At 45.8% G+C, this 23,472-nt stretch overlaps 11 protein-coding genes across 11 annotated transcripts; 6 read left to right on the top strand and 5 right to left on the bottom strand.

Annotated features, from left to right (window-relative positions):
• The first annotated feature begins 90 nt into the window (after positions 1–90).
• EDB82DRAFT_510493 (POT family-domain-containing protein) lies at positions 91–2,387 on the top strand. The gene is made up of 6 exons (XM_025729184.2): positions 91–454; positions 508–688; positions 745–1,005; positions 1,058–1,197; positions 1,246–1,432; positions 1,490–2,387. Exons 1-6 carry the CDS (start codon positions 295–297, stop codon positions 2,226–2,228), a joined length of 1,668 nt encoding a protein of 555 aa, XP_025583477.1. The 5' UTR covers positions 91–294; the 3' UTR covers positions 2,229–2,387.
• A 25-nt stretch (positions 2,388–2,412) lies between these two features.
• Positions 2,413–3,620, top strand: EDB82DRAFT_510491 (uncharacterized protein). The gene is made up of 2 exons (XM_025729183.2): positions 2,413–2,606; positions 2,674–3,620. Exons 1-2 carry the CDS (start codon positions 2,472–2,474, stop codon positions 3,481–3,483), a joined length of 945 nt encoding a protein of 314 aa, XP_025583476.1. The 5' UTR covers positions 2,413–2,471; the 3' UTR covers positions 3,484–3,620.
• Positions 3,621–3,865: 245 nt separating this feature from the next.
• Positions 3,866–6,987, top strand: EDB82DRAFT_560212 (uncharacterized protein; the record flags this gene model as incomplete). The annotated part of the gene is made up of 6 exons (XM_065609732.1): positions 3,866–3,878; positions 3,950–4,256; positions 4,312–5,382; positions 5,444–5,761; positions 5,819–6,704; positions 6,976–6,987. 6 exons carry the CDS (start codon positions 3,866–3,868, stop codon positions 6,985–6,987), a joined length of 2,607 nt encoding a protein of 868 aa, XP_065464311.1.
• A 579-nt stretch (positions 6,988–7,566) lies between these two features.
• Positions 7,567–8,478, top strand: EDB82DRAFT_478975 (uncharacterized protein; the record flags this gene model as incomplete). The annotated part of the gene is made up of 1 exon (XM_025729181.2): positions 7,567–8,478. The coding sequence occupies one exon, from the start codon at positions 7,567–7,569 to the stop codon at positions 8,476–8,478; it is 912 nt and encodes a 303-aa protein (XP_025583474.2).
• A 1,648-nt stretch (positions 8,479–10,126) lies between these two features.
• Positions 10,127–11,351, top strand: EDB82DRAFT_578412 (aspartic peptidase domain-containing protein; the record flags this gene model as incomplete). Its single annotated transcript, XM_025729180.1, has 2 exons — positions 10,127–10,418; positions 10,471–11,351. 2 exons carry the CDS (start codon positions 10,127–10,129, stop codon positions 11,349–11,351), a joined length of 1,173 nt encoding a protein of 390 aa, XP_025583473.1.
• Positions 11,352–11,767: 416 nt separating this feature from the next.
• Positions 11,768–12,819, bottom strand: EDB82DRAFT_578411 (uncharacterized protein; the record flags this gene model as incomplete). The annotated part of the gene is made up of 1 exon (XM_025729179.2): positions 11,768–12,819. The coding sequence occupies one exon, from the start codon at positions 12,817–12,819 to the stop codon at positions 11,779–11,781; it is 1,041 nt and encodes a 346-aa protein (XP_025583472.1). The 3' UTR covers positions 11,768–11,778.
• Positions 12,820–13,989: 1,170 nt separating this feature from the next.
• On the bottom strand, positions 13,990–15,237 carry EDB82DRAFT_560203 (uncharacterized protein; the record flags this gene model as incomplete). Its single annotated transcript, XM_025729178.1, has 3 exons — positions 13,990–14,381; positions 14,441–14,890; positions 14,949–15,237. The coding sequence occupies 3 exons, from the start codon at positions 15,235–15,237 to the stop codon at positions 13,990–13,992; spliced, it is 1,131 nt and encodes a 376-aa protein (XP_025583471.1).
• Positions 15,238–15,676: 439 nt separating this feature from the next.
• Positions 15,677–17,843, bottom strand: EDB82DRAFT_510489 (uncharacterized protein). The gene has a single exon (XM_025729176.2). It carries the CDS (start codon positions 17,686–17,688, stop codon positions 15,757–15,759), a length of 1,932 nt encoding a protein of 643 aa, XP_025583470.2. The 5' UTR covers positions 17,689–17,843; the 3' UTR covers positions 15,677–15,756.
• Positions 17,844–19,076: 1,233 nt separating this feature from the next.
• EDB82DRAFT_510487 (uncharacterized protein) lies at positions 19,077–20,489 on the top strand. The gene is made up of 2 exons (XM_065608849.1): positions 19,077–19,730; positions 19,783–20,489. Exons 1-2 carry the CDS (start codon positions 19,475–19,477, stop codon positions 20,325–20,327), a joined length of 801 nt encoding a protein of 266 aa, XP_065464310.1. The 5' UTR covers positions 19,077–19,474; the 3' UTR covers positions 20,328–20,489.
• Positions 20,490–21,296, bottom strand: EDB82DRAFT_510486 (uncharacterized protein; the record flags this gene model as incomplete). Its single annotated transcript, XM_025729174.2, has 1 exon — positions 20,490–21,296. The coding sequence occupies exon 1, from the start codon at positions 21,093–21,095 to the stop codon at positions 20,493–20,495; it is 603 nt and encodes a 200-aa protein (XP_025583468.1). The 5' UTR covers positions 21,096–21,296.
• A 263-nt stretch (positions 21,297–21,559) lies between these two features.
• EDB82DRAFT_578407 (uncharacterized protein) lies at positions 21,560–23,361 on the bottom strand (the record flags this gene model as incomplete). The annotated part of the gene is made up of 5 exons (XM_025729173.1): positions 21,560–21,763; positions 21,810–21,962; positions 22,009–22,808; positions 22,919–23,099; positions 23,188–23,361. 5 exons carry the CDS (start codon positions 23,359–23,361, stop codon positions 21,560–21,562), a joined length of 1,512 nt encoding a protein of 503 aa, XP_025583467.1.
• Between the last annotated feature and the right edge of the window lie 111 nt (positions 23,362–23,472).

The following is a 23,472-nucleotide window of genomic DNA, read 5'->3' as shown; positions in this document are numbered from 1 at the left end:
ATATGTTGTTGGTCGAGGCTACCGACATTCAAAAGTACCTGCACTGGCCAGAGTTGTATCATGATCCGAACCAACAAGCACAGAGTCTACAGAGAGAGTACGTAATACTAACTGGACTTTTTCATCCCCCGCACTTTGCGAATCTCATGGGTATTGCATTCAAGTCTTTTTTAATTTTCTCGTAAATTTTAAGCGTGACTCGTAGCTCAATATAGGACCATCCCCCAAGTATTCGCTCGATTGTTAAGTATCTTGAATTAACAATTCTTTTATTTTAACATTGAAGGACTCATCATGGTGACTCAGCACACTGAAGATGAAAGGCGAGACGCTACAGAAAAGGAGATCGAAGAGCTGCCGCACGTTGTTGATTCAGTGTCAGTAGCTGTTTGGGTCGCACTCATCACCAATGCCACCGAGAGATTTACATTCTATGCTGTAACAACACCTTGGCGTATGCACCCAGAGTAATCCAACCTTATCTTCCTTAACTCATTTTTCACACAGAGAATTACATCCAGAATCCAGCTGATAGTGTTGCCGTCCCTGGTGCTTTGGGTCTCGGACAAGCAACAGCTACCAATATCACAAGTGCTTTTCTCTTCTTAAGTTTTGTTCTGCCAACTGTTTGGGCTGTCATTTCTGACACTTGGCTGGGGCGATATAAAACGCTGTGTCTGAGCTACTTGTAAGTTCGCATCTTCCAAAAACTCAAACTGATCAGGTACTGAGAAACGACTGCAGCTTGAACTTTTGTGGATGTTTGATTATCTTTGTTACCTCGCTACCAGCTTTTAGCCATTCCCAGGTCACCAAGGTGGTGGGATTGGCGTTTGCAATGATCATACTTGGAATTGGCACGGCTGGTGTAAAGGCTACTGCCTCTCCATTCATAGGTGACCAATACGCGGAAGCTGCCCCTCAAGTATTTACCACCAAGAAAGGCGAGCGCGTCATTGCAGACCGGGCGCTTACACTGCAATATATTTACAATGTGTCATACTGGTAAGGACTTCTACAACGATTAGAAGACACTGAACTGACACTTTGATTGTAGGTTTACGAACATAGCAAGCTTGTCACTTGTAGCATCTACATACTTAGAAAAGCTGGTTGGGTTTTGGGCTGCTTATCTCCTCCCACTTTGTTCGACTTGGACATTGGTACCTTTACTTCTTTTCTTTCACAAGCTGCTTGGTAAGCCCATCTTTTCTTCAGTTTCGTTATGATTACTAAATTATACAGTCAAACAGAAGCCTCAAGCAAACATTCTTCCCCGCGCTTCCCGTGTCATCGCGTGTGCAGGAAGAAACAAGTTCAACTGGGAAGCTGCTACACCAGTTTACCAGTCGGAGAAGTACGGCCGAAAGGTCGAATGGGATGACAAATTAGTCTTTGAGATTAGGCGGGGTCTTCAAGCATGTAAGGTTATGTGAGTTCTTGCCCATGTCTTTTTTTATGCAATTGTATGCTAACTCACCGACGTCAGGGCTTGCTTTGTACCATTTCATCTTTGTATGAATCAGATCACAAACAATCTTGTATCACAAGCTGGACAAATGAGGCTCGGTGGTATTCCTAACGACACCATCCAAGCTCTAAACTCGATCGCTTGCGTGTTACTTGGTCCTATCATGCAGAGATTCGTTTATCCGATTGTCCGCGGTCGTGGGTTCGCTTTTGGTCCTATTGCCCGCATCACATGGGCTTTCATCATGATGAGTACGGCAATGGCATATGCTGCTGGAGTTCAAAAACTCATATACACCAAGGGACCGTGTTATGACAAACCCTTGCAGTGTGAAAAGTCGCCCAACGACTTGAGTGTCTGGATTCAATCGCCTGTCTACATTCTACTTGGTGTTGGTGAGATTCTTGGTTTCACAACTCTGGCAGAGTACAGCTATTCTGAGGCACCAAGAAACATGCGGAGTTTGGTACAGGCCATGGCTCAACTGAGTTCAGGCGCTGGCTCGGCGCTTGGAATGGCATTCTCACCATTGTCAAAAGACCCGCAGATTCTCTATCTTTACACAGGTTTATCTTTAACAATGATTACCACGGCGCCTACCTTCTGGTTGGTGTTCCGTGCTTATGATGATAGAGTATTTGAGGAAGCACACTCGAGCGATGATGGGAGTAATCAGGTAGCAGAGCCAATGGTTTCCGGGCCATCTAATGCGGCCGAGATAGGTGAAAAGGGCGACGGCGTCAAGGGATCTGGCTAAATATCAAATCAGCCTCTTGTAGTATAGAATGGCAAATCTCAGTATTACATAATTCATTACGTTGTACGACTGTACCATAGGGAACTTCTACATACCTCTGGCACGAGCACATCAATGATTTAGGCAGATTAGTCATTCATTCACCATATAGATAACCTCGTGCCCCCCAAAATTCTTCGCTCTCGTCTTACACAAAAAAACTCACTCCAACATTCTTATTCAACCTACCACATTACAGACAACATGACTTACGATCGCCCTGAGTTTATCAGAGATGAGTCAGCTATGTTATCCAGATTTGATGCCCTGACTAAATCAGGCCTTGTTCTGTACGATGAAAACCAGAAAATTGTTGAGCACACTGATGGAGACTTGAAGGTTCGTTCGTGCATTAAAGCCAATTCTAAATATTGAAATAGCTAACATCGGCCTGGTTGACATTTAGTTCCATTTTGTTCTCACCAACGCTCTTGTCAAGAAGCCGACCTTATCTACACCAGAACCGCAATCTGTACCCACAAGTGGCTTGCCACACGACAGACAGCTACTACCGGGTAGCGACATCAATACAACCGGCTTCGAGATGGGCGGAAGCGTAGACAGCACTCACTTTCTTATTGCCAACAAGTTTTGTTTCTCGCGACCCCACCTCATGATGCTCACTCGCGATGGGTATCGCAGACAATACGAGCCTCTGGGCCAGAAGGACTTTGATGCTGCGTGGAGCAGTCTGGAGTCCTTGAATGATGTAACAACGGACTATGTTGTCTTCTTCAACTGCGGAAAAGCTGGTGGATGCAGTAGATTGCACAAGCATTTACAGCTGATGCCTCTTCCCGCCAGCGGTTTTGCCGTCGACTTTCTCGATTCAAACAGCACCGAGAAACCGAAACTACCTTTCGAATGGTTCTACCACAGGTTCAAAGACAATACCACAGCACGTTCAGATGGGACCGGGATTTATTTACAGCTTCTACAGCAGGCGACGGAAGCTTGGAAGGCTAGTACAGGAAAGAATGTGCCAGAGGGACAAGCGTGCCCGCATAATGTGGCTTTCACATCCCGCTGGATAGTGGTCATCCCTCGTCGCAGTGCGGCTGTCAACAAAGAGGCCGGTGTGAATTCTTTGGGAATGTTGGGGGTGATTGCCGTAGCTACAGAGAAAGAGATTGAGAATTGGTTAAAGCTTGGGCTGACAAATTCCCTCAGAGAACTTGGAGTTCCGAGGAACAAGGGTTTAATGCCAGGGAGATAATAGCTGCTTGTTATGAGATGTTTCACTCCGCTATAGCCTTGCACCTGACAGCCATGCATTCAGCCAGCGTCTTGGGTCGCTACTCAGTTAACATCACCACTTTAAATTAAAACAGTTTTCTCCTTTGGAACAAAGAAGCAATCATGCTGTCTCCATATATTAGCTTAGGCCTGCATTTCCCCTAATATTACTGTGCTCCCTTCGTGGCCGATTCGAGACCTTCAGCCGTAGGGCTCCAGAGAAAATGCTGTCTTACTGAAGGAATGAGATCAGGACCAACCAACATATCAATTCCTTTGATACGTATATGTATAAGGGCTTGGCAACTGCATTATCAGTTGCAACAGATTTGCTTTCATTACCAGACACTCAAATCTCCGAAATGAAGTCCCTCGGTACTTTCTTGGTTCCTTGGCCCTGCTCATCACAAAATGCTTGAGCATTATTGTTGAGAACGGAGTCCTAGAATCTTCTTTGGTCTCCGGCCCGGGCGTGACTGTTGCCAGCAGTAGCTTCGTCGGGAATCTAGGCTCAATTAGGTCTTTCAGGGAAGGGCCATTCGGGATTGGCATCGGCGTAATTATCTCGTCAGGTTATGCGGAAGACGCTGTACCGGGCGGATTCGCCAACAACGACGTGGGTACTGGAGGCTCGGCCTTCTGCGGGGATGTCACTTCCTTTGACGCTGCAGTTTGGACAGTTCAAGTCGACGTTCAGGATGGCTACAATGGAGTTCTGGTCGAGTTTATCGCGGCCTCTGCGGAGAATGATAGGTATGAAGAAGAGCCCCGAGGCATTTTCTGACCATCATACTGATAAGCATGTTAGGGAACCCGATACTATCGCCATCTGGCTGGATGGCGTCCAATATGCCCTGGGTAGCTCTGGACAGCAAATCGATGCAAGATCGAGTTACTTCCAGGGTCCTGTTGTTATCTCCCAGCCCAACAATGATCTTCAATTCAACGAAGCTTCACCGCCCCTGCTTCTTGGTATTCCTGCTGCCACGGGCCCACATAACCTTGTATTTGCCGCCTGCGATGCAAATGACCCTTACTTGGATACGGGATTGTTGTTTAAGATCCAAGGTTGTAAAGAATGCGATGAAGAACTCAAAATCAACTGTGTTACGAGCACAGTTACCGTGGCAGCGGGGGTGGCAACGAGCACTACAGAGACCATCAAGGCGTATAGTACCTTCTCAGGCACCTTTTTAGTCACCGTCCAAGAAGCTCCGGATACTTCGACTACGGAGGCTGACACCACAACAGCTACTGGAGAGCCGACAATTGATACCGCGACCACTACTGCAGAGTCGACACCTACATCTGATACCACTGCCGACACCAGCACCGAAGACACCACTGAAGTGACTTCTGGGTCACAAATAAGTACTGATACTACATTTGTTGAAAGCAGTAGTACTACTGATGTTGCGGCAGACGGTACGACTACTAGTGGCGCTACCTCTTATACCACCACTGCCGATACCACAGAGACCACCATGCACACTAGTGAGGAGCCAGCGGCCACGTATGATACCAGTATCGGTACAACTACCGAGGATACCACCAAAGCAGCTAGTAGTGCCGATTCACAAACAAGCACTGATGCCGGAACTATTGCGAGCACTACCAGCGACATTACGACAGAGGTTACCACTGATCCTATAACTATAAGTAGTTCTACCTTTAATGCTACCCCTTCTGATGTCACCGAGACCAGTACGGTCGCTGAATCTGATGAAACCATTTCGACAAATGGGTCTACTGACGTAGTATCAACCGACAAGGATACAACAAGTATATCAGACAGTCAGCAAACTCGCTCCAGCATCACCATAGAGCCCTCATTCATATCTGAAACAACTGCAGCTACAGACGCAGAGGGACCGACAAGGTAAGTTGGCCAATCTCCATGTGTGTTGCGTTTATTGGCACTAAGAGTTGTGTGTGTCTAGCATTGAGCGAACTTCTGCTATAACTTCGGAAGCTACACCTGCAGTTGATTCAACAAGTACATTAAAAGATACTGCGAACCAGCCTTCAACGGGTATCACACTACGGCCTTCTTCATCCAATGTAGACTCACCCTCCTCAACTCCATCGAATGCCGCCTTCAACCTACCTTTCATTGGCGAATACGCTTATTTTGGCTGTCTCGGATCCACGGCTGAATACCCGACCTTCACAGACGTGTCAAACGACGACGGAGACATGACAACAGAGAAATGCGTGTCTCTAGCAGCCGGAAGTAAATACATCGGGTTATATCGGGGGTAAGTCCTTACTTGAAGCTTCCAGTCATTGAAGGAAGTAGCTAATATCTGATTCAGATCCTGTTTCGCCGCTGATTCCCTCGCTGGGTCTATGCTTGTTCTTGATGCAAGTTGCAATCTCCGCTGTCCTGGAGGCTCGGGGCTGTTCTGCGGAGGAACGACCAGTGGAACACGGCGTCGCCGCGATATAAGCTCCAACTTACTCTTGACGCTATATGCCGCGGAGGATGACAGCTCCAGTCTAGCCGCTGGTGCTTCTACCACTGCAGCGGCTGGTGAGCTTGCTACCGGCGTAACAACAGAAGATTCGGGTACTAGCTCGGCCGCCGAACCCATTTCTTCACCGGTAGACCTACTTCGACCCACAGCCTCCGATACCGAGACAACCAAAGCTCGACTCCCTATTAGTTTTCCTACTGCTGGTCCTAGCTTCATGCCTACGATGCGCTGGACTAAGGGCTTTAACATTACCAAGACAGCCGCTGCACCTGCGTCTGCCACTGCTGTTACTACAGTTATGTACACCACGGTCGACCGGGACGATCCGAATCAACTCATTACTGCAGAGATTGCTGTGACGATGGGATATACGCCATGCAACTGCGCTGATCAAATTCTGCCGGCTATCGATATGACTACCGTTATGGTGCCATGCAACTCGTGCGGTCCACGAGGCGAAAGCAACATTTGGCTTACAGTTCCAGCTGCTGCCTGTCAGAGTGATGGACCAAGTCGCCGTCCCGATATCAAAGTTGACCCACATGGCATGGGCCCTAAGTACATGACACATGCCAACCCAGCTCTGAAACAGCAGCCAAGTGCCGAGTCAAACAATAACAATAAGTCGCCGGATGACTACCAAGATGCCGACGACTATTGGGCTCATCGACAGGATCCTCAACAGTCTACTCATCCCTACAAGGAGCAGGTCAAATCATCAGAGGTACACCCTCATCGCCCAACCATGCATCCAGACACTCTTTTCAGGCCTCAAGATATGCCAAGTAGTATAGACAGAGTGGTATCAGTAGAGCCTCCAAGACCAGCGTCGTTTACTACTACAGAGAAAGCTGGAGATACTAAATTATCTGGTACTCATACGACTTCAGCCACTGGAATTTCTTTTAATACTCCAAATACGCCAGTTCATGTAGCAGAAGGAATGACGTCTGGTCTAAATATATTGTTTTTATTTATAACTATTTGCAGTGCAGTATTACACATAGTATCTTAGAGTAGAACTATTACGTAGTTATTTCTTTTATATTCTCCTCTATATCATAACTTCCTTTATTCATTTTTACATTTAAACTTTTTTTTAAACTTTGATTTATATCAATATAATTCCCTATATAAGATATCTTTAATCTGTAGCTATTATTAAATTTAGTGTTATTGGGTGCTAAGGACCTGGAGCTAGACAGTTGCTGCGGCATGTGACCATGATTCTAGTGCGCGTCTCCCTGGCGTTCAAGAAGGGACTAGAATTGGTTCTTTTAATACGCTCGAGGTGGCCCCCGGTGTTGAAATGGGAATAGTTGAAGGACTCGACGGACTGCTCAAACAATCAGTTTATGAATCGAGGACATGGACGTATGAGGCGTCTTCCGTTACATCAGACATCAAATGCTAACATACTATAGTTTCCAAGAACAGGTTCTTTCCCGACGAGTTATCTACTTCATTAATAACAAGGTTTTTTTTACCGCTGCCGTGCCGCAGAACACGCAGAGCACTTTGTAGACATACTGCCGCAAAGCTACGTCGGCCCATCTCTAGGATCTCTTCTGCCCCAAGCCTTATCTATGACCGATCCGGTATTCGATCTAACTGTGATTTTGTTCTACTACACTCAAAGGGCAACGACAGATCAGAACGACGCATCGCGTGCTATGGCCGGCATCATGCGGAAATTCGCCGAAACGATGAAATGCAATTTTTTCCAAGATCTCCCAACGGTTATGTTTGACCGGTTCATTATAATCCGCGCGCATTGTTCCATCCTGCAGCGGCGTTCTGTATTTCGAAGCTACTGGTGGACAGGGCGGCGCGGTCGTATCAATGCCTACCTAGATTTGGGAATGAAACACAACGAATGGTTGAAGGATAGGACATGGATTTTTTGGTATAAGCGAAGCCCGTCTGGAATCACAAATCCTGTATGGGACCCAGCTGTGAACCCGTTATTTCCGTTGTCAAATACGGAATACGTGGGATATCGTCACCGTCGACCCTTCTCCGACGGCCGATACGTTCCCAGGAAGCTAGACGCAAGTCAAACCATGTCTACCGAGCAGGTGTGGTTCCCTCGGAAAGTACCTTCGTACCCTCTCTTACAGTTCTGGACACTTTCGCTTTATTACAAAATCGTTGATATTGGTGTTTTCACTGCCGTTGCCCATCCTGAAGATTCCAACAAGGCAACATGCGGGTTCGTTTCCCTAGACGGCTTTGAGGAGACAACCTTCTTCGAAACTCCAGGCCCTTTTGAGATAATTCTTCTGTCTGAGGCACGTTCAGAGCAGATAGAGGATCACGTTACAAAATGGGAAGCCCCGTACCCTCTGGCTGCGGATCAATGGGAGTTTTATAATGTCATGCTTTTGGAGTGGCAGGAAGGCAGTGCTGAACGAAGAGGCTTTGGGTTGCTTCACCAAGGTGCCGTAGAGTTTAGTATAGATCCTGGTCCATCGTGGAAGGAAATATTCCTCGCATAGACTCAAGTCTCACGCTAACTTACAATGAAAATATATGTTAATTGCAATGTAAGGTTATTGTTAAATGACGCAAGGAGCGGGCCGTGCGTTCATACGATGGTTTATTCCACGAAATTCTAAAATAGCTCGCAAAGTTGACATGGATTTTTCATCCGCTATGACATTTTTCAGGGAAATACATCATAGTGAGACCTATAAAAGCGTTTCATGCGGTCATGAGTTATATCGTGTATACTCCGTTAGCCTACAGTATAGTATATCTAGTAAAAATGCATCAAATCCTAGCATAAGCACAAACGACAGTGAAAAATCTTTACTTACCCTAGGACTGCCTGTATTATTTTAAGGTATTCTGCTAATTGGGCATTGGAAGTGTAAATCTTAGTGGGATTGTGCTATTGACATGCGATAGTGATGATTAAATGAATTGACTGAAGACCTAAGTTGAAGGACTACAGACAAGAAAGAGATGCCATGTGTGTATGATATGGTCACGTGATAAAACACGTGATATCCATCACGACATATACCCCTGTCTTGTTCGGCTAGCAAACCGAATCAGGAACACTGGGAACTTCTGTTAGCACTCAAGCAAGGCCTTACCGGATTCAGAACTCGGCATCCAAAATATCGGTTGCTGATAGGGCACACTTGAGTGCAGATAAGGGACTTTTCTCAACATGCCCGGGGCGGAATAGGTAAATGATGTTTTATCGCATGTCAACGATAAGGGACGGCACATCTAGCCGATGTAGAGTAGCATTCAATCGGAGATTTCTTTGAATAATACCAGCTTTCAATGACATAAAGGGAAGCTGTGAAGTCTGACGACATTGATGGTTTTGCAAGAAGTTGAGGGATTTAGTTAAGAAAAAACATTCATTATAGAAAATAAAGGATCTTGGATTATGATAATTTAGAATGTACTTACTTAATAATATTTTCCATAACACAGATTTCGTATCTTCTTGTATGCTATGGACAAAGTAGTAATTTAAGCATGTGTTTAATGGAAATAGAGTCACCCGATCTACAAGCTGATTCGACATGGTTGCGACTGGCCCTGTGACCAAGCTCTATGTTTCGGTCTATTTGCTCGTTCAAAAGATCTTCGGCAATTACGGCAACAAGGGACCACCTTTTTATATCAGAAGATCCAGATTCGATGCCAAGCGATTTCCGTAGATCAAAGGCGTGACTCTGGGGTACTAATGGCACACTGTTGTATAGACGGAAGCTAATTGGACGAACAGTTCGGCACTGGGAGATTAGTCTGAGCGCTGCACCGACCATGCACCCACTCACATTGACGAGTCCAACACGGAACATCCCCAATGCGGTAGGTGTTAGTTATCACGTTAAGCTAGTGGCATCTAGCATCCAACGCGGCTATCCACGAGACGATCGTTCTATCAGTTCATGAACATCTAGAGTATTGCGAGATGTTCACATCCTAGTTTACTTGTGAAGTTCACAGATAGTCCAAGATGCCGGTTTTCCGAGAAGTCATAGACAGATCAAGACATATCATAAACTCCAACAGATATAAATAAGCTGGCAGTCCATCTATCAATTTCAATATCAACTCATCTCATCAACATCTCAACATTCTAGCCATCTCCTCCGGATTCTCATATTATCAAGAAATATGCTCTTCGCTGTCACTCTTACTCTTGCCGCTGCGGCTGCCGTTTCGGCATCGCCACTTGAGCCTAGGGCCAAGACTGCCGTTCTCCCCTTGAAGCACGTCGTCAAGGCTAGTTCCATCAAGGCCATCGTCCAGAAAGGTCAAGCCCGCATTCAAAAGGTCAACGGAGAGGCCAGCTTCCACCTCGATGCTGTCAGCTCTAGCTCTGGCTCTGTCACTAACGAGGATGTCTCCTACGTCGCTCCTGTCGTGATTGGAGGCAAGACCTGGAACCTCATTGTCGATACTGGATGTACGTTACATACTCCCAAACATGAATCGAATCACTCATTAAATTGAATTAGCTTCCAACACTTGGTGTGGTGCTCAAGCCTCGTGCGAGCCAACATCCACCGGCAAGTCTACAGGCGGCTCTGTCAGCGTTTCTTACGGCTCTGGGTCATTCTCTGGCAAAGAGTACACCGACAAGGTCAGCTTTGGCGGCCTCACTGTTTCAGCACAGTCGATTGGTGCTGCCAGTAGCGCTACCGGCTTCTCAGGTGTAGATGGCATCATCGGCTTTGGTCCCGTTGGTCTCACTTCGGGCACTGTCTCCAACGTCAACACCGTCCCAACCTTTATGGACAACCTCTACAGCCAAGGCTCAATCTCATCCGAGGTTCTCGGTGTCTCATTCAGACCAGAGTCTGGCAGTGATGACAGTGACACCAATGGAGAGTTGACCCTTGGTGGTGTCGACAGCTCCAAGTACTCCGGTTCCATCACCTACTTCCCTGCCCTTTCTAGTGGCACAGCTTCTCAGTACTGGGGTATCTCGATTGGTGGCTTTACCTACGGATCTACAACTCTTGGTACTTCTGGCAGCGGTATTGTCGACACTGGCACTACTCTTATCTACATTCCTACCAGTGCCTTTAACAAGTTCCTCTCTGCCACTGGTGGTTCGTCTGATAGCTCATCCGGCCTTGTTGCCTTCACCAAGAAGCCTACCGCCAACTTTGGTATCAAGTTTGGGTCAACAACTTATACTCTCACGCCCGCACAGTACTTGGTTCCTACTGCCCAGTACTCTAACTTTGGTTTGAGCTCTAGCAAGTACTACGCCTGGATCACCGATGGAGGCTCCTCTGGTGTCAACACTATCATCGGACAGAAGTTCCTCGAGAACTATTACTCTGTATACGATACCACCAACTCCCGTATTGGCTTTGCTACAGCTATCTAAGTCGACGCCTTGGTGTCAATGACTTTCAGGCTTTGATTAACGTTCCATTACCTACATCGGGAAAGGAGAGCAGTACACACAATCATGGTACATATTTGATTGGATAAGTCGGAGGATATGCTTCGTGGGTTATATGACAGTATGTAATAGCTTGATTTCTACATAACTATCTTTCAATATATGTGTTAATGTCATGGTCGTTATATTTCATGCTTCAGCGTCAAGTACCGTGTGCTAGGCTAGTAAGATGTTTAACTAGCCACTTGCTCTCGGTATGAAGTTTGTCCAATTTCATAATTGCGAATATCTAAATCTTTCACTTGGACTTTATAAGAGAACAAAGTCACACCTCGTTATTGTTTGAAGAAACTACCTTGTGCCTCTAGCTGTATCCAAGACCATTTAACAAACTCAAATCCAGGGACTATTAAAAGACAACCACAGCTCCGTTTGCTTCAGCCCTAGTGTAGCTAACACCATGTACCTTGAATCCCTCCGCGTTGAGAAGAGTGATAATACCACCATTGTTAGAGAGTGGAACACTGGTCTCAATAGTTTTATTATTAGCAGGGCCAATGCGCGTACCGGAGGGTAGAATTTGAGTATCTCCAGTCTTGATACGAATCTTCCATCCACTGAGATCAATCTCATCCCCGGTTCTGTTCTTGAGAGTGATCGTTTCTGGGGCAGTGCCGGGCTGCTGATCCGGACCAGGTGGGTTGACAAGAGCCTTTGCAATGAACACAGACGAATCTGCAACGTCATCCTTCCTCTTGTCGTCTGTAGACCGCTCGGGAGCAAGAAAGTTTGCCCAGGTCATGAAATCCTGGTCGGGCAGTGGGTAGCCAGCGCGTTTACCCCCGTCTTCTGTATGCACAGCCTGAGAGGCAAACCCAATGAAAACAGCCTCCCAATGATCTTCAAATTGGAAGATGAGAGCACCGTCCTGGAAGACTCCATTGTCTTTGAGCCAGCGACCAGAATTTCCCTGGTTCATGTGAACGTTGTGTATACCCTTGCCGTCATTGAATTCCGAGCCGTAGATATAAACTGTAGCTTCAGTTGAGATGGCCCTATCGATGATAGGCTTCAACTGATCGAGGATATCATTGTCTGCTCCATCAACATCATGAGGGAGAATGCGGCCACTGCCGCGGCTGAAGAGGTTACTTCGAATATAGTCCAGCGCAAGGCCATCAAGTCTCTGCTCCAATGGACCAAGAGGGTGGAAGCCGTTGGTCAGTTGAGCTAGCTTGGTGGTGACATTGTGAGTAAAATTTGGAACTGTCCAGTAGGCAAGGCGGGACTCTTCCTTGTTTCCTGACTTGATGTTGACGGCAGCTCGGCCTTCTCCACCTTGATCATCATCAAAGTAAAGCGAGAGGTGAGGTGAATGTGGATCCTTGAACCGATCTTCAAAGGTGTAGCGGACAGGCTTCGCGCGCCAGACGCCGTAGTCTTTGACCATTGTGAAGGAAGATTAGAAGAAATGGGAAGCAAGAAAAGTTGAATATTGTGAGAGAGATTTCTGTGAGGACAATTTGTTATTTACCTGGGAATATTACAGGGATAATATAGTAGAAAAGAGGTGCAATTATTTCAAATGTGCAAATATGCCTTGGGCAACATGGTGGCACCAAAAGCTGAACTTTGCCCTGCATGTACTCAGTCAGCCGGCCAGCCACAAACCTCCCTGCTGCTGAAAATGTGATAGCTGAGGATATCTATGTGTGCCTTATGCCAGTTACCGCCTTTTTCACGGCATCATTATGCAGAAGAAGAGTGATGGCACTGAGCTGTTAGTGACTGCAAAAGCTTGTACACAAGACTGTTATTCATGATAATGAGCCTGGCAGACTTGACAGGTAGATGATCGCAGAGTGAAGGGTAGTGCCTGTTGGTTTGGTTTATCATGCAATAACGACCAACAAGTCTTTTCCTTGACTTTTGTCTTTATGAGATCATCCCGCCTCTCAGCTCCGTATCATGACGGAACTCTCGCTATACTGTTGGAAGGAATGTGACAGACCGTTTTCGCTCAAGGCTCTCATTGGCAATGACAAGGGCAGCTGAAGGAACAAAAAGCACTCCTCTGCGCCACTGTCTGAAACATAAGACATTTATGCTTATTTGTTAGTCTAGACCTTGCATCAATCAAGTTTTCCATTACATTCCTCCCTGTCAACAGGTGAGAGAGGCTGTATTTTTGAGTCTAGATTATGTTCCAGCAGGCACACATTTCGATAGATTCAGTCAGCGCTGGTGTTAAGACAATTCAGGGCTAAAAGGGGCCCTTGACGAGTTTGGCTTGCACCGCAATTTACTGGCGATCCACCGAATTCGGGGTCGGTTTGTATTCCCCGAGGTTGCGGTTTGACCGTTTCCCATGCATTGTCAAGTGCTTGGCATTTCTTCCAATATTTATTTGTCCTTTTTATTTGTAGTCCTTTCACTTAGATCTTTAATTCATCTATTTAATTATCAATCTTCTATAATTGTACGATGAAGTAATTGCCCAAGAACAGGTATCATATTTTCACTATAAGATAACGTCCATACTATGTAGGATCTGCTTTCTATTTCTATCTCCGACTTTTCCCAATTTCAGACATTAAACAAGAGGCCCCCTAAGTTTAGGCTAATCTGAAATGTCACTTATACCGTAGTTCTTAAATTGACCACAAGGTCCATTGCTGAATAGGATATCAAATCCGGAGTCCTGCTCCGGGTATGTCATATAGCCTCCAACCTCGTCTTGACGACCATTGGCGCACACATCACCATCCTTGGGAACATAAATCTTGCAAACACCGTCCTCAATATACGAGCCGACACAAAGAGGGTTGGATGCACATGCTATACAGCATGGTTTTCCGGTATAGCCAACCCCTATCTGGATAGGGTTAAAAAGGCTTGGATGAGGCAGCCTAATGTATCCAGGTCTGACTCCTCCGTTCGCGGTAGTTAGGATGTTATCCTCAGAGCACATGTCATAGGCTGTAGCTGTAGGAATGAGACTCTCGACAGTGGCTTTGGTAGGATATTGTCAGTACTGGGCGCAGATAAACCGAGTTGAGAACAAAGCTTACCAGTCTCGGGAATAGTGCTAGTTGAGGTAACGTCTTGAACAGTTGTTGTCACAGAGCGATACACAGTCTCAGTTTTACCTACTCTGGCATTGGGATAATCCGTGATTGTGATAGTTGTGGGAACAGTAGAAACTTTGGTCTTGGTGGCAGCTTTGAGTGTGATCTTGGGTCCTTTCACTGTCGAGGTAACTGTCTTGGTAGAGTAGTTGGGGATCTCTTTGACGCAACGAACGCTCTGTGGGAGTTGGTTACTCGTCAATGCCTCGACATCAACGAACCCATCGTTCTTTTCGGCACGCTTTCTTGGTACCCAATCAGGATCTTCCTTAATAGGTATCCACGAAGGAGGTCGAGCAATCGTCGTGGTGATGAATTTAGTTGTGACAGAACTGGTGGTTGATGTCTCAATTTTCCAGGAGGTTCTAAATTCGGTAGCAGTGGATAAGTCGACTGAAGCATGGCAGGTTAACTTGGGGTCAAAGCAGAGACACAACATTATGTGGCTTACCTGTTGTGGTTGTAGTGGATGTGAGCCCCAGGTTTGTAGTGGTTGATTTGACAGTCGAAGTCTCGACGGTGGTTGTAATCTTGGCGGGTGGGACAACAACGACATTGACCTTGCGAATAACCTTCTTGACAATAGTGATATTCTTTTTCAGTGTGCCCGTTGAAGTTGGGACATTCTTTACTGTCTTTGATCCAAGAATGGTAGAACATGTTGATGCCAGCTTGTTTGGCTCAGCGAGCGTCTGTGCGCCTAGCGCAAGGAACAAAAGACACGACTTGAGAGCTACCATGACGACGTTGAGAGTTGAGAAAAGAAGTGCGGTTTGTTTCTAGAGAACTCAAATATATAAAAGAGATGGGTTTAATTATTTTGAAGTCGGTGAAAACAAAAGAGGCTTGTCGCCAAGGGAATCTAGATGCTAACGAAATCGATAGATTCATTTTGTATTTGGGAGCTATTGAACCGACTTAGCTCAATAAGCTAGACCAAGTGGATCATGTCAGGGATATAGAGGTCGAATCAACATACCTATGCATAAAATCCATGGTCCGATGGTCTTGAAGTGTTGGTGGCTTGACAGTTTCAGCTCGACTTTTGTATGGAGACAAGATAAAAACTGAATCAGGAGATCTGTTTACTGTCATTAGCTTGGTCTAGATTCTTTTCTTCATTCTACTGTTGATGACAGGCAGTGAAATACCCTGGCATAAAAAAGTAATTGGTGGATTAAAGGAACTGATTGTAATATTGAAAGCTGAAGCTAGATCCTAGATATGAGGCTAAAACAAATAATATATAGTAGCTTTGTTCAGTTGGTATTATGTGTGGGTAGTGTTTTTGGACTACCACCCTGTGCCTCTGTAGGTAATACGTCTCCAAACGTAGAAAGGAATCTTGTCTGATTCGCGGCAAACAAGCCCAGATCCGGACCAACACCGCCAGCCCACCACTTACATTTAATCTTGGGTCCTCCCGCCGACACGATAGCCCGTTCCACACAACCTGATTTCATAAACAATGGAAGGTGGAAAGAGGCCATATGACCCAGGTTGCTGTTATCACCACTCTGCCATTCCCAATATGTGATTCCGCCACAACCGCTTTCTTCTTTCTTGAGCTTCGCCCCTCCATCATCAGCCCAGTTGAGGATACCACTTATCTCGAATTTCCAAGATAACTCTGCGCCCATCTGATAACATTTTGCCTCGGGCGTTGGATCGGGCTGTGCTGTTACTGTCACAGTGCTACGGGGTTTCGTCGACGTAGCAGACGTTGTTGGCGGCTGTGTTGTAGTGGTGGTAGTGGGTATCCGGTCAGCTTCACTAAGCCATTCATCATAGTCATCCTCAAGATCATCCCAGAAGGAATCAGGCGTCTTTTCTTCCACATCATAATCGTAAAAGCCCTCCGGTGTCGCCTGTGGGTCTGGCTCCTCAGTGCCTGTCATCGTAGTCGTTGTCGTTGAGTCGGTTATGTCGCATTCCGTTAGCGTTCGACAAGAGATCATGGTTGTCGTCGACGAAATTGTTGTTGGGATTGTCGTAATCACAGTGCTGCTGACTGTCTCAGTGCAAACCTCGGCGGTTGTTTTACTAGTGCAATCTTCATCTCCCTCATCGTCACATTGTTTCCCAGTACACTTCCCGGGAGGACAATCGCCCAAGGCCTTTTGAGAACAGGGCCCTCCTTGGTGGCATGAAGGACCGACACAAGTTCCGCCAAAAATACAGTTGATACCGAAGCAACCTCCTCCCACCACGCATCCAACACCTTCACATCCACCACCAAATTGGCACTTTTCTCCTCGACATTGGCCACCACGCGTGCGCTTGGGCCCTGTACATACACCAGCCTTTGTACAGTTTGGTCCAAAGCAGTCGCCCCCTCTTGTGCAGGAAATATCGTTACAATCCTTGTCCACCGTGCATGTTCTGCCCAGACAGTCATCAGGAGTGCTCATCTCCTCGGCAGGATCGTCAGAAAAGGTCGGGACAGGTATGGCACCAACTGCGCCCTCCGTCGTTGAAGATTCAATGATTGGTTCCTTGGTGATCGACTCTAGCACCGTAGACTCGTCTGTCTGAATGGGAAGTAACGTGCCTGGCAGAGAAGTTAAGTCGATGCTTGGCAAACTGGGTAGCGTCAGGTCCAATCCTGCATCTGTGGATGATTCACCATCTCCATTGCTTTCTGTCGCATGATTTGTGGATACAGGCAGGTCAGAGATAGCATCAGTACTGCCAAGAACCTCTTCAGTAGACCATGAAGACGACTCTGTCGACGGTTCAGTGCCAGGACGAGTACCGTCACTGAAGGAAGAAGTTTGATCGCTAGGAAGCGTAATGGTCCTGGCATCATCTCCAACATGAGTGCTGTCGGCCTTAGGCGATATCAGAACAAACGAAGTCACGAAGACATCGGCGTCTGAGGCAGTCTCAAGTTGGGATTGAATCGTGGAAACTTCATTGTCTGTCGAAGTCTCATGAGGGTTCAGAGTGACACCTGAAAGTGTAGTGCTTGGATCTGGTAAGCCAGATGAAGTTCTTGTGCCATCATTAGGAAGATCTGTCGAGAACCTACCACTTATTGTTGGAAGCGGTGCGGTAGGAATATCCGAGTCTTGGTTGCCGGTGGTTGTTGCCGATCCATTGTCGATATCCTCACTGTGGACAGAAGACTTGTTCTCATTAAGACCCTCTGATGTCCCGCCCGTCGTCTGGATACCTGGAGCAGTATTCATGGCACCGGGTCCGACGGAGGTAAGTTCGTCGGTGGTTGCGCCAATGCCTTCAGAAGCAACGCTTGTTGTCACGCCTGGTGAGCCAGTTCCGTCGCTGCCTGTACTAAGTTCTGTTGTGCGTGATTGATCACCGGTAATGGGTGCTTCAGTAGCCCTGGATCCTGTTTCAGAAGTGATACCAGCCTCTTCGCTTGGACTTCAGCTGTTGGTTGGTTCATCACGTGAGACACAAAAGCTAAGTACCAGCTTCAAGCTAAACATGGCACTGTTGATTCAAATGTTTTCCCTTTCCTTAAAAACGGTCTATAATATTAGGTACTGCAGTACATACCCATTCCCAAAGGTGATTTCTTGCGACAAGGTTCAATGAAGTGAGTTGTAAAGTGGGACGAAATCATTTAACAAGCTACTTCTTCTTAACTCGCTCACCTGGATATTAGACGAGTATAGAGATAAGTTTCAGGCAATGTAATTAAGACAGCTCAACAAGGAACATTTAATCCCTAGAAAAGGAGTTTCCTTCCTCTGTTTCGACCTAACTCTATTAATTCGCTCATTCCTGCCAGCTACAGGTTTTAGCTACTTTGTTATTCCCTTTGATGGTTATTTGGACACATATCCTGCAGTTTAGTAGCTGCCTTCAATATTTCGTACCGGTTACCCTGAACCTGAAGACGGATAAATCCGCTAGCGCCTGTGGAGTCGAGCCACATTAAATATCAGACTGATTATTAGCTGACCGGACATAAAACGGTAATAGGGTGGTAATAGAGCTTTGTCGTCCTGACAGAGCAGGCTGGCCGCTTTTTCTAACCTGTTAAAACTGTGGAAGGTTTCTACAAGGTAGGTATCTACTGGTAGTAGCGAATTTTGTGAGTTGATATAGTATATCTTAGTAGATCAGTGCCTTATATATACCACTCTGAAAACCCCCAATGCAATCTAGTATCTACAATACTCAACGTAAAACATCATTTAATCGGTTTAATAGAAATCTCTATTCTCTTATAACATGACTGTATTTGCGGTGGGGAGGCTGACCTAATTCGTTCTCGAACACGGAGCTCAAAGACATGTGTATTCTGTCGGTTAAACATTTCCTGTAGTCACATCCAGTGCACCTGTCTAATAGCAGGGGTTTACTGACACCTGCCCTTTCTTTTTCAGCTTTAATTTAACCATCACCCAGGTCAGGTAACACATGTTGTCGGACCTTGTCCTCATGATCCTATTGATGTAACGCTTTGTTGGTTGTTGTGCTGTTGGTTGTGTTTTGTCCCACTTCTATATGCAGCTAGGCAAATCAGGCAACGATGTGAGAGTTCAGACACAGGGATTCATCATTTTTATTCATGATTCAAAGTTAAATATTGAGTTTAAAACGTTAATATTTCATTGTCTTGTCAATTTGAGCGTTATTCGTTGCCATTCCTGTTCGTAGGAAAAGTTCAAAGATGGGTTAGTCGACCCTCATTTGGGGAATAAACCCGGATCACAAGTTGACAACCCCAGCTGCGACTAGTCTTCATACGAACTGTTACTGCATAATGACTGGGTATATATTCCTGATTCATTTGGTTATCTTTGACAAGGTTGGCTCGGATACCCGGACGATGAATACATATATCATTGGCATCCCCTCCCTGTTCAGAAATAACAATTTCGCCTCTCAGATATGTCCACCTCGCAGTTCTGAGTCTGTACTAGCAACTGAAGCCAAGCTTGGAGAGTAGGCTATCCGATACCGATCTTGCTTGGCCAAACCGTGCAGTTATTCCTTCCTAGGATGTCGTTTCTCGTGAAACTCGGCCTAATATTCTCTCTATTCGCGAGCTGGGCGTCATGCTTTACCAAGTTCGTACGTCCCCCAGAGCGGGACGCAGATCAAGCAGCCGACCAGGATATGACCAAAAATAACCAATATGCCGATGGACAAAACATCCTGATCATCTTTGACACGAACATTAAAAAGGTTGATCTCTATATTCGGCAAGTTATAGGCACCATAGACTCTGTGAAGAGTACGAAAGCTCTGTTAAAAAGTAGGGGTAACTAGTCTCTTTAGTTCAATGTCATGCTAATTCAGTTGTCTAGGCAATGGTAACTCAAATCCCGAAAACTGGAAGGCTCAGTACGATATCTCGAACGTGACCGAGAATAACGAGGATTGCATTTATTGGTTCGAGGTGAAAGATAGCGAAAGTGACGGGACTCTGGCGGAGTCTCAATACGTAAATGTCAGCGCGCCGAGATCCGACGAGACGAAAACTACCACTGCATCTACGACATCGACAACTCTCACCATGGAGAATACAATGAGCGCAACGGATACATCGCCGAGCAATGAAGCAAGTTCTACATCAGAGCCCAATTCGAACCCTGGGTTATCCCGAGGTGAAATTGCAGGTGTAGTAGTCGGCGCCACAATTGGGGGCCTATTGAGTCTTGGTGGTATTGGATGGATGCTTTGGAGAAGAAGAGCGAGAAGGAAGAATGATGGGGTAGCGGCAGAGCTTCCTGGGGACTACAATCAAGACCAACCTTACTCTGAGAGACCGAAGAGTGAACTACCGGCTGAGCCTGTGGTGTTACCTTTGGAACGACCTAAAAGCCCTCCTAGAATCTACGAGGCACCGTAATGGAAAGAACAAGAGGCAGGATCAGTTGGTAATATAGGCCATACTGGCGCTAGCATGTATTCTCAAGCAGAGATAATGTAGAACGGGAGCTGCATGCTTACATTAGTACAGCTTTGCCATCTATGTTCAACATATTTGTATAATTCAAGAACAATTTAACTATGCTCAGCCATGGATAACCGATACAAGAGACGTCTTAGCGTTCCTCAGTGTCTTCTTGTACTCTTCAACTTTGGAAACCCCCAGTACAATTAGTTCCTCGACAGTATCTGAATCCAGATGACTCTTCCACAGATCGATAACGCCATTCACTTGCTGATCATCGATAGAAACCGACATGACCAGATTCCCTTCATCTCTAAGCTCCCACGAAGCCTTTCCATTCACGACCATACCCGTCGGCTTCCAATGCACCTCCCCAATCCCTCCACTGGCTTGAAATGGTCCCGTGTTCCCCTTGATGTTGATCTTGTGTTTGCGTTGTGTAAAGTTGACCTCGGTTTTGGGCGGCATGGTGTGAAAGTCCATCATCGCTATCTCCACGTCATCCTTCACGGATTTGACATAGCATTTATCTCCCCAGACGGCGAGGACTGCTTTTCTTGTCACTTCGTAACTAGGTGTTGTTTCGCCTTTCATGGTTAGAATTCGCTGGTGTCCTGGAAGAGCGGTGTAGTAGATTTGGAAAGCCGATGATTCCGTGCTGCGTCGTTGATCTGGTGTTGCATCCTCACGGACGATGAATTTCTCAAGCCAGGATGGAGCCATGTTGTGTTAATTGAGGATTGTCGTAATACTTGAAGTAGAAGGAATTTCACTATGAGGACGTCGGATGCTGGATATAAATAGTTATTACCTAGGACCCCTGAATATGTTCATTCAGCTCGTTAGTAGTAGTCTCCGCTCTTTGTGAAGCGCGCCACTAAGCGCGAGTCGCTACAAGAAAAAAAAAAACTAAGATAATGCCACTATTCCCAACTAAGTAGAAAGGGACTATAGCTTAGGGTCCAGGTTACATCTATGTAAGCACGTTTCATCTTAAACTTTAAACCCTAGCGGTGTGAGATATTAGCTTAATTAGCCTCAGATCATGATCTTTAGCTCACATGCAACGGACAGTTCATATCATGTTCAAAATCACGCACTTGCTATTATTAATGCGAGGAACAATATAAAGAATAGCTATATTCATAGGACAGATACTATCCGATACAATGCTAACTAGTTGTTATTCAATTTGGAATATTGTCCAAGCTGCACGTGGATTCCTCATCAACTTCGACCGAAGGAGCCCGCAAGACGCATGTGTAGAAAATAGAAATTGTCAAAACCGTAAGCCCGAATGAAACCACGATATAAACCCACAAGTAAGAAGAATTCTGCTCCTGGTTGCTATCTTCTTCGGACCGCTTGAAAAAGTCCATGGAAAAGAAAGTCTAAAAATGTGTCAGTAGTGTCTGTTAAGTGTTGGTTTTTACTCACTGATACAAACGTAGCCGGGAGAAATATCATTCCCAGTGTAGCGATATATCTCATCAAGCTACTATCTACGCGTGTCATTCGAGCCACCTTGAGATTTTCACGAGCTATCTCTTGGTTTGTTCTAGCATCCTTTTGCCCGATATTGTTGAGTTCCTGTACTCTGTTAGGCCTTGTGTGTTTTATAGTATTGATCACTTACGAGCTGTGTTGCAAGCCTAAGACCTTCGGTTATGTGACTGCACTGTCGTATATATTCGTCGTACTCATCAATAAGATCCTGTATTCTTGTCTTGATCCGGAGTCCAACTCCGCCAAGTCTGGACAGTTTGGATTCGACCTCGCTGCTATTTTCAGCTGTCGAAATCCCAAATCTTGTATTGTCGAGGTCCTGGGCATGCTGAAGGATCTTCCGTAATTGTGTTTGCCAATTACGTAGGCCGTTACTCAGAAAGCTAGTGTTGTGCCACAAAAGAGCAGCTGGCTTTGGAGCGTCCCTTTCTGCCATCAATGGACGCGCACAGCCGACGTTTTGGCCAAGGCGGATATTTACTGCAGGAGCAGATCCCTCTGTTCTTGACCAGAATCGAAAACGAGATAGCAATGTTTTTGGCTTAGTAGATTCGTAATCAATCAATTGCATCTTGTCCAACGGCTGACGTGATTCGGTATCACTCCTATTGTTTACATGTAAATTCGGGCGTGCGAGGTCGTGAACTCTTTGAACCGACTGAGTCATGTATTTCTTGACCAAGCCAACATGCCTCTCCCTTTCAAACTCCGCAAATATGGTTGGGAGGGTCAATGGGTGAAAGCAGCTGCCTTCAAAATTTGTTAAACGGCCAGTGATGATGTCGGCACCGGTCAAATTGTGACCATATGAAGGATTCTCTTTCATATCACAGCCGTACCAGACGGCGTTGGTTGTTAAAGTTTCTGGGAAGAACGTAACAGAAAGTGCCATATCGCCTTCCCAAGAGCCTGCTGTTCGGCAATTATAAACTATACAAGGTTAGTACGAAATAGAAGATAATGGCAAGAATAGTATATACCGATTGATGTGATAGTTGAGTCAGCGCAGGACCAATCGAAAGGAAGGGCTGAAAAGGTACATTGCACATTGCGATTGATAACACGGACAATGGATCTGTGCATCCTCATTTGGCTCATGATATCGGAGTACGAGTTTTGCGTAAACGGAAGTTGATCAAGTGATGACATTTGTGATGCCAATATTAGATTGATAGTTGAGGACTTATTGTTTATCTGACCAGTCAAGGTACTATCGGATATCTATATGTGTCAGTAAAGTATTATGGTTCAACTTTGTGTGAGTTACCTATTTTAACCATTGCTCAAGGTCGGACTCCTTGTCAATGACCTTGCGAGCCGTTTGTGGGGGAATAGTAGATCCAACATCACCAATGCTGGTATCTTCTGATTGGGATAATTGATCATTTATTGAGACAGTAAATGCCTTATTTGGATGTGGCTCGAAATCTAAAAGGTGCCAATCTTCGCTGCGCAGATTCGGATGCCTGTTGAGCCAGGACATGATGAAGGGCTATGAATCTTGTTTAGATACAATTCAAGGTACCAAATTATCGCTTCGGCAATCCTTAACTACCAACTTTATAGCGGAAGGGGCATGTGATGAAGAGTGAAT

The sequence above is a fragment of the Fusarium venenatum genome (genome assembly GCF_020744135.1).
Source record: "Fusarium venenatum strain MPI-CAGE-CH-0201 chromosome Unknown EDB82scaffold_3, whole genome shotgun sequence".
NCBI lineage: Eukaryota > Fungi > Ascomycota > Sordariomycetes > Hypocreales > Nectriaceae > Fusarium > Fusarium venenatum.
The sequence above is the reverse complement of the archived record's forward strand: the minus strand, read 5'-3'. Positions and strand labels throughout refer to the sequence as shown.